This window comes from Macaca mulatta, chromosome 11 (assembly GCF_049350105.2).
Source record: "Macaca mulatta isolate MMU2019108-1 chromosome 11, T2T-MMU8v2.0, whole genome shotgun sequence".
In the NCBI taxonomy this organism is placed as follows: domain Eukaryota; kingdom Metazoa; phylum Chordata; class Mammalia; order Primates; family Cercopithecidae; genus Macaca; species Macaca mulatta.
In genome coordinates, this window is record NC_133416.1 from 124,314,086 (window position 1) to 124,327,324 (window position 13,239).

A 13,239-nucleotide genomic window follows, 5' to 3' on the forward strand; every position below is an offset into this window, starting at 1 on the left:
ATCAGACCCTCAAAGGAGGAGGAGGCTACTGCCTCCATCTGCCTGTCCCTACGTCTGGCAGCAGCATGCCCAGTGCACCCTCTCGTCTTCTGAAAACCAGAGAGGTGTCCGCCCTGGCCCTTTCCCCACACCCTGTCTCCTGGAGCGCGGCTGTTGATGGAGAACAGCCTGGCAGGTACGCGAATTCCACCTCAAGAGCCCAAAACACAACTCCTGGGTCTGTCCAGGATCGTGAGGCCGACAGACCCGAGTTGGAATCCCAGTTCCTACAAGTGACAGCTGACAGCCAAGTGACCTTGGGTCAAGTTTTTCTTTAAGGAATAAGAGCATACACTAAAATGCACAGGACTTGTGTTTGGACAAACATATGCCCTTGTGAAATCCACCTCTCATCCACCCCAGAAGTTCCCTCTTCCAACTTTACAACTGGCCAGAGTTGCACCCAAGCCTTCTGAAAACAAGCCTCGCACAGACACACACTCCTACACGTGGACACATGCTCCCTCTCGCGTGCGCATGTGCACAAACACACACACGCATACACAGGCGGCCCCTGGGCTCTGGTCTCCTATACCATCTTCCTGTCAGTGCCTCCAACTCTAGGTCCCGTCAGGGGCCACGCCTCCCACCCTGACGCCTACTTTGGCTCATTTGGGGACTGGCCTAAGACGCACCGCCCACCTCTGAGTCCTTTCTCTGAGAGCCAGGATTTAAAGGGAGATGGTGCACCGGATTCCACTCTGTCTTTGCCACCGACTGTGCAACTTCACACACTTCACAGTCACTTAAGCTCCACAGGCCCCTCCTCTTTGGCAAACATGGCAACTGGCCGTGAAGACTCCTTTGGTACCAGGTCTCTCACCCCAACTCCTGATCCAACCCTTCCTCCTCATCTATAATCTCCCAGGTGGCTCAGAGCTGCCCCCTGTGCCCCAGATCCTCAGGGCAGCCCTGACCCAAGCCCGGGACCACGATTCACTCCTCCCTGGCCTCCACCTCCCATTCCCACCCTACAACCAACCAGCAGCAACAGCGACCTCTGCAAAGTGCAAACCTGGCTCACCCACTCCCCCAACACCCTCACCTCAAAGTCCATCAGCGCCCCCATCTCAGCTCCTGAAGACCCCTGTTGCTGGTCCACAGAGGCTGCCCGATGCAGCCTGCCCTCCCCACATCACACTGGCCTCTCTTGTGATCCAGCTAGGTCTGCCTCTCAGCTCCCCAAGCTCCCTGTGCCACAGGGCCTTTGCACACACAGTTCCCATCGCCTGGAACCTTCTCTCCCTGCTTTTCCGGTTTAACTCTTGGTCACTGTCTCACCAGGCCTTGCCCCATGGGCCACAGAGGAAGGCCCCTGCATCTCCAGGGGCAGCTGAAGGACCCCTCTCCCGGTGAGCAGCACCCCCAGTTTCCAGTGGGACTCAGGGAGGCTCAGCACCTTGCCCAGGGTCCCACATCCCTGGCAGAACCAGGGTGAGCGTTTCATCCCTGCACAGCTCAAAACCATCAGGGAAGCCCCAGGTCTCATCACCACACCACACCTGTTCCCGTCCTTCCTCTTTCTGCCCATCCTCCACTTCCCAACCATCTTTGCAGACGTGGGGACATTGGGGCAAATAGGCTGGCTGGCCTCAGTGTGGCTGCCACAGGCTCCAGCAGCATGGGGAGGGTACACCCACCCCTTCATCCCCCGCAGAGTCCCAGACACCTCCAGGCTCCATCCCGCGCACCCAGGTCTTTTACCTTAAACAATACTGGACACTGGGGCATGAGCTCTGGCCTGTGCCTCAGCTCTGGGACACTGGCCAGGGTGCACACCTCTTTGTAAGCCACGGCGATGAACATATGAATAGCTAACCTCGCGCTTCACCACACATCCCCCCACTCCCCTTCACAGCAACCCTGCTAGGCAAGTGCTATGATTATCTCCACTTTATTTTATTTTGAGACAGAGTCTCATTCCGTTGCCCAGGCTAGAGTGCAGTGGTGTGATCTCGGCTCACTGCAACCTCCACCTCCCGAGTTCAAGGGATTCTCCTGCCTCAGCCTCCCGAGTAGCTCGGATTACAGGTGTACGCCGCCACACCTGGCTAATTTTTTGTATTTTTAGTAGAGACAGGGTTTCACCATGTTGACCTGGCTGGTCTTGAACTCCTGACCTCAAGTGATCTGCCGGCCTTGGCCTCCCACAGTGCTGCGATTACAGGTATGAGCTGCCGCGCCCAGCCAATTATCTCCATTTTAGAGATGGTGAAACTGAGGTATCCTCCCAGATGGCCCCCCAAATCCCTGTGTCTCCTGGTAGTCACGTCCCTGTGCTGTCCCATCAAGAGGGGGGTGACCTAGTGACTCACTTCTAACGAAGAGACAGAGCAGGAGGAATGGGGTGTCAGTTACAAAAAGATAGTGGGATGTCCCGCTGTTTCATTCAGACGGCTGGCTCTGGAGGAAGCAAGCTGCCATGCTGAGGGCAGCTCTGTGGAGGGCCCAGGAGATGCCTTCAGCCAACAGCCACAAGGCTGAACCTGGAAACAGAGCCTCCCTGGTCGAGCCACGAGGTGAGGGACCCCAGTCCCAGCTAATGCCTTGGCTGAAGCTAATGAGTCTTTGAGACCCCCAGCTAATTTGCACCCAGGTTCCTTTCCTCACCCAAAGAAATGATGAGATAATTAAAAAAAAAAAAAAAGAAAAACTGGAAAGCGTTTTTCTGAGATGGAGTCTCACTGACTCTCGCCCAGGCTGGACAGTGCAGTGGCACAATCTCGGCTCACTGCAACCTCTGTCTCCCGGGTTCAAGAGATTCTCCTGCCTCAGCCTCCTGAGTAGCTGGGATTACAGACATGCACTACCACACCCAACTAATTTTTGTATTTTTAGTAGAGACAGGGTTTCACCATGTTGGCCAGGCTAGTCTTGAACTCCTGACTTCAAGGGATCTGCCCACTTCGGCCTCCCAAAGTGCTGGGATTACAGGCGTGAGCCACAGCGTCCTGCTAATTCTTTTATTTTTAGTAGAAAAAGGGTTTCATCATGTTGGCCAGGCTGGTCTTGAACTCCTGACCTCAGGTGATCTGCCCCCCTTGACCTCCCAAAGTGCTGGGATTAAAGGCATAAGCCACCATGCCCAGGCTTGAATTTTCTTTTTTAAAAAGTCTTCCTCAACAGTTGTCTTAGAATGTTTCTAAGAGAATTATTCTTTTTTAATTGTTGTTTTCATTTTATTTTTTTTTAGAAACAGGGCCTCACTCTGTTGCCCAGGCTGGAGAACAGTGGTGCAATCACAGCTCACTACAACCTCGAACTTCTGGCCTCAAGTATCCTCCCACCTCAGCCTCTCCAGTAGCAGAGACTATAGGTGTGCACTACCATGCCTGGCTATTGTTTTAATCTATGAAGTTTTGGGGTAATTTGTTACATAGCCAGAGATAACAAATACAGAGGCCCAGAGAACTTGAGTGAGCTGCCCAGTCGCCCAGCTGTGAATCCAGAATGGTCCAACCCCCAACCTGTGCTTATAACCCCTACCCAGCTCGGTCCCCCCTTCTGGGCATAAGCTCAAAGGGCCATTCTGGGCAATGAGTACCACGAGATGTCACACAACACAGAGGTGCTTGCCACTGGGCTGGTTCAGGGGAAAACGCCCACCTGTTGTCAAAGAAGGCACGAACAATTTTGGATCGGATGGGGTTGAGCTCCAGGTCCGGGACATTGTTGAAGTTCTCCTTGCTGGTTTCCAAGAAGAGATACCAGGAAGAGAGTAGGAAAAGACAGCAGATGTCAGCTGGCATTTTCATCCTGTATCAAGCTGTATTTTGGATCCCCAACAGGCCCCACGAGAATAGTTCAGAGTTAGGAGACAGAACTGGAATACGCTTCACTTACCTGCCCCTTCCTCTAACCTTTAGACTGGGCAAAGGCAAGGAGGATTTGGAGGCTCAGATACTTTTCTTTTTTGAGATAGTCTCACTGCCACCCAGGCTGGAGTGCAGTGGTGCGATCATAGCTCGCTGCAGCCTCCATCTACTGAGCTCAAGCAATCCTCTTGCCTCAGCCTCCCAAGCAGCTAGGACCACAGGTGCATGCCACCATGCCTAGCTAATTTTTAAAATTTTTTGGAGAGACAAGGGGTTGACATGTTGCCCCAGCTGGTCTTGAACTCCTGGGTTCAAGTGATCCTCCTGCCTCAGCCTTCCAAAGTGCTGGGGTTACAGGTATGAGCCACTGGCCTGGGCTTGAGATACTTTTGAGAATCCAAGAGGTGGACTGGACATTCATCTTCAAAAAAATGCAGAGATATGGGATTTGTGTCCATTCTGGGGATTCAGAGACTGCCTGAAACCTATCCTCAAATCCCCAGGTAAGTATTCAGAGCAGTGGGGTGCTGGCTTGGAGCTCTGGAAAACAGTCTGGCAGGTCCTCAAAGGTTAAACATGGAGTTAACAGATGACCCAGCAATTCCACTCCTAGGGATATGCCCAAGAGAAACAAAAACCTGTGCATGAATTTCACAGCAGCATTCCCCACCCACAAAGCAGAAACAGCCCAAACGTCTGTCGACTCATAAATGGAGAAATAAAATGTAGTCCACACAATGGAGTTTGTTTGTTTGTTTGTTTTTTGAGACGGAGTCTCGCTCTGTCGCCCAGGCTAGAGTGCAGTGGCGCAATCTCGGCTCACTGCAACCACAATGGAGTATTTTTTAGCCATAAAAAGGAACCAAGTACTGATACATGCTACAACACAAATGAATCTAAAAAACATGGTGCTAAGCGAGGCCGGGCACAGTGGCTCACACCTGTAATCTCAGCACTGTGGGAGGCCGAGGCAGGCGGATCACTTGAGGTCAGGAGTTTGAGACCAGCCTGGCCAACATGGTGAAACCCCATCTCTACTAAAAATACAAAAATTAGTCGAGTGTGGTGGTGCACGTCTGTAATCTCAGCTACTTGGGAGGCTGAGGCACAAGAGTTGCTTGAATCCGGGAGGTAGAGGTTGCAGTGAGCCAAGATCTCACCATTGCACTACAGTCTGGTAGACTGTAGTCTCAAAAAACTTCTGAGTTTTGAGACTCCATCTCAAAATACAAACAAACAAACAAAAAAACCTTATGCTAAGTGAAAGAAGCCCGTTACAAATGGCCACATATTACATAATTACATTTACATGAACTCTCTGGAATAGGTAAATACACAGCGGTAGAAAGCAGATTGGTGGTGGTCAGGGGGTTGGGGACCTGGCCCTGGTTCCTGGGTCCCTCTGTGTCCCCAGTATGGCCTCCTGTCCAGGCCTTTCGGCTGGGCTCACTCATGGCCTCTGGCCAAACTCAGGGCCAGCTGAGGGTACAGCTTTCTTTTGGGAGTGATGAAAATGTTCTAATATTGACTGTAGTTCTGGATGCAGACAGAACTCTGTACATACAAATGTCACTGGATTGCACATTTTAATGGTTGAGTTGTATTACGTGAATTACATTTCAGTAAAGCTGTTAAAAAAAAAAAAAAGCCAGCCAGCCAGGCGTGATGGCACACGCCTGTAGTCCCAGCTAGCAATCAGCACAGGAGGCTGAGGCAAGAGGATTGTGTGAGCCCAGGAGTTCACGGGTATGGTGAGCTACGACGGTGCCACTGCACTGCAGCCTGGGTGATACAGTGAGACTTCAATCTCTTAAAAAAAAAAAAAAAAAAGAGCAAAAAAAGCTTGGCTCTGGACAGGGGAGCGTGAATTTCACAGGAGGACACCCTGTAGCTGGCAGAGGTATTGCTGAGTCCTAGAGGCTGCAGGTTTGCAGGCAGGGGCGTCAGTCACTCCCTCACCTGCCTGCCCTCCTCCCCTGCCCTTCACAGAAGGCCATCCTGGGTTCTCTGAATATGCTTCCTGCTCACCTTTTCCTTCTGCTCCATGAGCCTCCACAGGCAGCGTCTTGGGAAGGACCCAGCGCACAGGCTGGTGCCTAGGGAAAAAGGGATCAGGCCCAGGTAGGGAAGGCGGAGGAAATCAGCCCACTGAAAATGAGGACCTCTGGGTGGGAAGAGATGGCGGGACAGTCATTGGAAGTGGGATTCAACACTAAGACAGATGCTGGAGAGGAGGAGGCAAAACAGACACGGGGGATTCTACGCTGTTTGAGTTGGAAGATTCCATGAACGCCTTGCTGGCCCCTGTGCTGCCCCACCTTACGCACTGGAGGGGTAGGGATGGAGGCATGGAGAGGCACAGCAGGACCCGGTCCTGGGTCCCTCTGCGTCCCCGGCATGGCCTCCTGTCCCTCCCACCCAGGCCTTTCGGCTGCGCTCACTCATGGCCTCTGGCCAAACTCAGGAGCCGCGTCAGGGCAGACTCATGTTTTAGATTCCCAGGAACCCAGTTCCAAAGAAGGAGGCAGACTTGGAACAGCTGGCCGGAGAGATGGGATGTTATTTGGCCATGAAAAAAAATAAGATTATTTTTCGGCCATAAAAAGGAACAAGGTTTTTTGTTTTGGTTTTTTGAGATGGAGTCTCGCTCTCTGGTGCCCAGGCTGGAGCACAGCGGCGCGATCTCGGCTCACTGCAACCTCCGCCTCCCGTGTTCAAGCAATTCTCCTGCCTCAGCCTCCCAAGTAGCTGGGATTACAGGCATGTGCTACCACGCCCAGCTAACTTTTGTATTTTTAATAGAGATGGGGTTTCACCAGTTGGCCAGGCTGGTCTCAAACTCCTGACCTCAGGTAATCCACCTGTCTTAGCGTCCCAAAGTGCTAGGGTTACAGGTTTGAGCCACTGCACCTGTCCAGGAACGAGATTCTCATCCATGCCACAGCACGGATGTACCTGGAAGACATGATGCTCAGTGGGAGAAGCCAGACACAAATGGCCCCTTGGTATACGATGCCATTTATAGGAAACATCCAGAAAAGACAAATACAGGGAGACAAAGCGGAGAGATGCGGTTTCCAGGGGCTGGGGCGGGGTGATGGCTAACCGGTGCGGAGCTTCTGAGGTGCTCTAAAATGGACTGGACATTTTCAATGGGCTAATTTTACAGTATGTGAATTACATCTCTATAAAGCTGTTAAAATTTTCTAATAAGTCTTTTTTTTTTTTTTTTTTTTGAGACGGAGTCTTTGCTCTGTCGCCCAGGCTGGAGTGCAGTAGCGCCAACTCGGCTCACTACAAGCTCCGCCTCCTGGGTTTACGCCATTCTCCTGCCTCAGCCTCCCGAGTAGCTGGAACTACAGGCGCCCGCCACCTCGCCTGGCTGGTTTTTTGTACTTTTAGTAGAGACGGGGTTTCACCGTGTCAGCCAGGATGGTCTCGATCTCCTGACCTTGTGATCCGCCCGTCTCGGCCTCCCAAAGTGCTGGGATTACAGGCGTGAGCCACCGCGCCCGGCCTAATAAGTCTTTAAAAAAACAAAAATGAACCACTGTGCTACTGCAGTACAACTCCATTTATGTAAAGAACACAAAGTGACAACACGAACTTCTGCGGCTAGAAGTCGGGGTGATGAACTGCCTCGGAGTTGGGGGTGATCGAGAGGGAACATGGGGGCCTTTTGGGGACCGGGAACATTCTGTTGCATGTTCCGTCTGTGAAAGTCCCTCTGTGTGTGACACATGCTTTTCTCTGTGCAGGTCACACCCTCACTGCTGGCAGACAGCTCGATGCTCTGCCCTTTTTCCTCATTAGTGGGAGGCAACCACAGGAGGGGACAGAATACAGAGACCAGAGCCCTGAATGAGTCAAGGTTACCAGGAGAGATGATCACATTCTACAAAATCACAATTGGATGACAATGACAGCTACAGCTCACAAACGTGCGAGCGACTTGGCCGGAGCCATCTCGTTTCCCAGCGACCCCACAAGGGCTCCTATTATCCCTGATGCTTCAGGCTCAGCAGACAGGTTTTGGCGACCTACCCCAGCTCACCCAGTGGGGGCGTGGAAGAGTCAGCTTGGAAGCTAGGTAGAGTACAGCCATGCTCTCACCAGATACCCTGCTGTCCTACTCTCCCTGGCCACCCGAACAGAATCCATTTTCCAAGGCCCAGATTCCCGGACTGAGAAAGGGACCACAAGGAGCTCCAGAGGGAATCTGGGAGAACAGAGAAGCCACTGGCTGCTATGCTGCTAGCCAAACCCTCTCTGGCTTTCACTGGCTGTTGCTAATCCTTCCTCGGTCTCAGTTTTCTCTTCTGTGAAGAGGGTACACTGATACTGACTGAGGGGTGACGGGCACAGCCTCTGGAATCACACTTGGGTTCTACCCTGCTCTGCTACCTGGGTCAAACGGCGTTGCCACACTCAGTCTCCGTCTGCTCCTTTGCAAACAGGAACCTCACAGGATTGCTGTACAGCTTAGAGGAGATCAAGTCCGCAACATGCTCAGCACGGTGTCTGGTGAACTGGGAGTGCACCACAGATGGCAGCTTGAGGGATGGGGACCCTGTGATTTCCACAGCACCCTGTCCTCAATGCCTTGCACAGCTGGGCTTAGCAAGGTGATCAATAAATGGTTTGCTGAGCAAATAATGAAGCGAATAATAATGAAGGTGGCTGCGGGCAGGGCTTCCCTCTTTGTCTGGTCCATCCTGAGGCACTGCCCTTCCCCAGGGCCCAGGTGTCCAGACCCTGGAAGGAGAGCAGACCCCAATGTCCCAGGAGAGAGGAAGGAGAGGTGGGGGAGAAACCACCTAGAGGAGCCTGACCCATGTGCCTGGAGAAGAAATTAACTCAACACAAGAGGCCTGTCCCCAACCAGCAGCAATAAGACATGCCTGACCTGCTGGGAATTGAGCTGGGGACACAGTGTTGTCCCCAGGTCCTGGCTTCACAACCCCCAGCAGGTGTGTAAATGGCTCTGAAGCCCGTTGCCTCTGCTCTCTCTCTCCATAGGCACCTGCTATGCCCACACCTGACTCTCACCTCCCCCTCACCACAGGTGCCTGACTCTTGGAGCCTCAGTTTCCTCATCTGTGAGATGGGTGCAGACCTATTCCCATATCAAAGGGGATGGTTCAGGGTCAAACGCGAGGTGGGGAGAGGGGTGCTGGCCCAGGCTCTGCCCCTTACCAGGCACATGGTCTTGAGTAATCACAGCACATCTCCAAGCTGTGAGTTCTCACCTGTAAAATGGGGATCATAGGAATATCCAGGTAACATGATGGGGCTAATTAGATGACCAAATGAGATAAATCCACATAAGATGCTGAGCAGACTGCCTGACACAGGGTAAGCTCTTAATTTTAAAATAATAACAGTAATAACGGCAGCAGCAGCAGCAGCAACAGTAATCGCTGCAGCAGTATTAATAGTAGTAATAATAATAATCTAACAGCAGCTAACCTATATACCCTCAGAATGGAAGGAACTATTCTAAGAGCTTTACATTATTACATAGAGATCACAACAACCCTATAAAGTAGGTGCTTATGCCCACTTTATCTTCTTAACTTTTTTTGTTTTTTGAGACGGAGTCTCACTCTGCCACCCAGGCTGGAGCGCAGTGGCATGATCTCTGCTCACTGCAACCTCTGCCTCCTGGGTTCAAGTGATTCTTGTGCCCCAGTCACCTGAGTAGCTAGGATTACAGGTGTGCGCCACCATGCCCGGCTAATTTTTGTATTTTTAGTAGAGACGGGGTTTCACCATGTTGGCCAGGCTGGTCTCAAACTCCTGACCTCAGGTGATCTGCCCACCTCGGCCTCCCAAAGTGCTGGGATTACAGGTGTGAGCCACTGCGCCCGGCCTGTGCCCATTTTAAAGATGAGGAAACTGAGGCAGAGAGATGAAGCCACTTCTCATTGTTAAGAATGAAGCTGGTGGACCCAGACAGTGGCATGGTGGTGCCTGGCCTGCAGGGACTTTCCCTAAAACCTGTCAATGTCCCTTTTCAACAAGGAGAGCGCTGGCCTTGAGTCCAGCACTTAGGACGCACTAACCTTTTCATTCCATCAGTTTCATGCTCCACCAATACTCGTGTCAGTTTTGTTTTCCTTCCTCCCCAGGTTCCCGCCAGGCTGGATGAACCGGCTTGGCTAAAGGTGTCTCAGCCCAGGCTGCAGCCATGGGAACGGGCTCTGCCTCACCTCAGAGCCCAGGGCTGACGGCAGGTCACTGCCTTCAGCCGGAGCTGATTCTCAGTGGCCAGTGGTGCTGCCCCAGTGACCACCAAGGTAGCGGGGATTGCCCATGAGGGCTCCAGGACCACACACCTTCCAGGCCTCCTGCGGGACGGCGTGAGCCTTGGGGGCTTCAGAATGTCCCCCTGGAGTCCTGAAGGGCTCTCACGACATCAGGCTGTGCTGAGCACTGCAACACTTAATCACCCCACATAATCATGAGTGGCAACAATGATGATCCTGTTCTACAGACCAGAACACAAGGCCCAGGGAGACAAAAGTACTATGCCCCGGTCACACAGCTAGAGTTGGCATGGGACTCCAGCTCCATCTCCAGGCTGGCTCAAACTGTCTTGCGCTTCCTCGCGCTCACCACTTCCTTCCTTCCGGTTGTGCATTTTCACCTTAAAGAGAGAAAGAGCGAGAACGCTCTTCCTTCGGCAACTGTTCTCACCCAGCACCCAGTCGCCCGCCCGAGAGGCCCCATCTGGGACCCAGGAAGCGGGCAGGACAAGCGTCAGGCCGACAAGAAGGGAAGGACCAGACTCAAAAAACCACCGAGGACTGGGCTGGGCTCTTCCTCAAGCCTCGTGCTGTGGGTTGGTTTCCGGCAGCTTTTGGGGCCCAGCTCACTTGCAAAGTTCTCTCTAGGGGTATTGAGCGTGGCGTTCCCCAACCCCTGCCAACCACCGCAAGGCTAACCGACCTCCAAGGTGAGGGTGCAGCCAGGCCCCAGATTCTCAGGCTGGAACTTCCACCGTTCCAGGGCTCCCCACACTGAGGGGGCCACTTGGGTCTTTCCTCTGCAGGGCCGCCTGCCCAGTGCCCCTCTGAGTTCCCCTTCCTGCACTCACTGTTCAGCATTTGACGTTCCCCACAGTGGGGAAGCTGAGACCCCATGGGGACTCTTGAAGGCAGAGACTGCGTGTCACTCAGCACGTGTCTTCCCAGTAGCCAAGATACTGAAAGTGTGGTTCCTGGGCCGGCAGCATCTGCATCACCTGGAGCTTATTCGAGATGCACCATCTCTCCCTACGCCAGACCTACTGAATCAACCTGCATTAATACGGTGGTGCAATCATGGCTCACTGCAGCCTTGAACTCCCAGGCTAAAGTGATCCTCCCTCCTCAATCTCCTGCGCAGCTGGGACTACAGGTGTGCACCACCACACCCAATTTATTTTTGGTAAAGACATCGTCTCGCTATATTGCCCAGGCTCGTCCTGAACTCCTGGGCTCAAGTGATCCTCCCGCCTTGGCCTCCCAAAGTGCTGGGATTACAGAACCTGCATTTTAATGCAATCTCCCGGGCATTCACATGCACATGAATGCGTGAGACCTGCTGGCCTCTTAATCTCTCAATGTTTCGAAGCACCTGGAATTGCTCAGATGTACCAGGCAATTCTACCCACACTTCTGCACAGAAGATTCTGGCAAGAAAGGACTGGTCCTTTTTGCTCCTGGCAAATGCCTCTTTCAAAAGCTGGACAATGTCGCCAAGACCATTCCCCCAGGCACACACCTTCTCATCCCTGTCCCTGCCTCATGTCAGTCCCCCACTTTCCCCGACACCTGGCGTTGACTTCTTACAGTGAGAGCAACTCGGCGACACGACAAGCATTCCTTCGAGGAGCCAGGCACTGTTCTAGGTGCCGGCTGCAGAGGTAAATCAGACAGACAGGATCCCTTATGGGGAATCTAGGAGAGCACAAAACAGATGGGAAATAGAGTATCTCAGGCAGTGATGAGTACTTCGCAGAGAAATTCAGCAGAGAAAGGAAAGGGGACTGCAGGAGGCTGACACAAGTTTAAATGAGGTTGATCACAGAAAGGCCACAGGGAAAAAAGTGACATTTGAGCAGAGACCTGAAGGAGGGGAGGTTCTCGACTGCCATGTGTCCAGCTGGTGGGGAGGGTGCTACCAGCATCTAGTGGGTGGAGGCCAGGGATGCTGCTCAGCACCCCACAGTGCCCAGCACAACCCCCAATGAAGAATTATCCAGACCCAGAGCCCAGCCTCAAAAATCCGGCTCTAGGGGAAAAGCATTCTAGGAAGAAGGAACAGCATGAGCTAGAGCCCTGGGGTGGGGATCAGAAAGAGTGTTCATGTAACTTGGGCAAAAACAATTGGGGAGACGTGTGCAGCAGGGGCCTGCAGGACACTGAGAGGCCTGAGCGGTGGCTCGGACTCCCAATGGGTGAGACCGAACATCTTCAGCAGAGAAGAGACATTCTCACAGGACCCTGCCACATGGTACTGCGGGCCTGGATGGTGGACAGGCAGTGAACACAGACACACGGGGACCAGGGAGGAGGCTGCTGGGGTAGCCCAGGCAAGAGACCACGGCAGCTGGAGGAGGGCAGGGGTTGGGGGAGCAGAGGAAGAAGGGGAGAGGAGTAGCAAATTCCAGGCTCGGTGGGAGGTAGAAATGGCAGTGTTTGCTGAGTAACTGGAAGCAGGGCTGAGAAAAAGAGAGGAATCAAAGGTGACCACTGCAGGCAACTGAGGCTGCCGTTCACCACAGAGGAACAGGGGACCTCTGGAAGGGATGAGGAGGTGCTTGCTTTGAAACGGACATGTTACGCAGCATGCCTTTTGGATATTAAGTGAATGGGCAGTTGCTACGTGAGTTAGGAATTCAGGGGAGCGGTCCTGGGAGGACATACAGATGTAGGAGCTGGCCGGCCACAGTGGCTCACACCTATAATTTCAGCACTTTGGGAGGCTGAGGTGAGTGGACTGCTTGAGCCCAGGAGTTCAAGACCAGCCTGGGCAACATGGCAAGACCCCATCTCTACAAAAAATGAGCCGGACAGGGTGGTACATGCCTGTAAGTTCCAGCTACTCAGGAGGCTGAGGCAGGAGGATCACTTGAGCCTGGGTGACTGATGCTGCAGTGAGCCGAGATCGAACCACTACACTTCAGCTTGGGCAACGGAGCAAAACAATAACCAAAACAGCAGGAGCTAACATACAGCTGGTGTTTCAGGCCACCGCTGTGCATTTCATTTCAAGGACAAAAAGAAGCCCAAGTCATCGCTAGGGCAAAGGCAACCCTCTGTGATCTGCCCCAACTCTCTGACTCTCCTCATGTGCTGGGCCCTCTGCCCAGACCTCCCCGCCCTCTTCTCTTCACACA

General features: G+C 53.0%; 1 protein-coding gene and 1 long non-coding RNA gene across 7 annotated transcripts in view; one reads left to right on the plus strand and one right to left on the minus strand.

Moving 5' to 3' along the window:
* TESC (tescalcin) overlaps positions 1–13,239 on the minus strand; it is a 79,290-nt gene that overhangs the window by 31,873 nt on the left and 34,178 nt on the right. For 4 of the 6 annotated variants that reach the window (XR_013400558.1, XR_013400559.1, NM_001257539.1 and 1 more), the window contains 1 exon segment: positions 3,646–3,726. The exons of the other annotated variants lie outside the window; for them this stretch is intronic. Coding sequence is in view for 2 of the 4 variants with exons in the window: in NM_001257539.1 (NP_001244468.1) it covers positions 3,646–3,726 (81 nt within the window). In the remaining 2 variants the exon portion in view is untranslated. 6 annotated transcript variants of the gene reach the window in all.
* LOC144333132 (uncharacterized) lies at positions 3,185–12,702 on the plus strand. The gene is made up of 2 exons (XR_013401527.1): positions 3,185–4,169; positions 11,215–12,702. It is a non-coding gene; the product is annotated as an uncharacterized LOC144333132 (long non-coding RNA).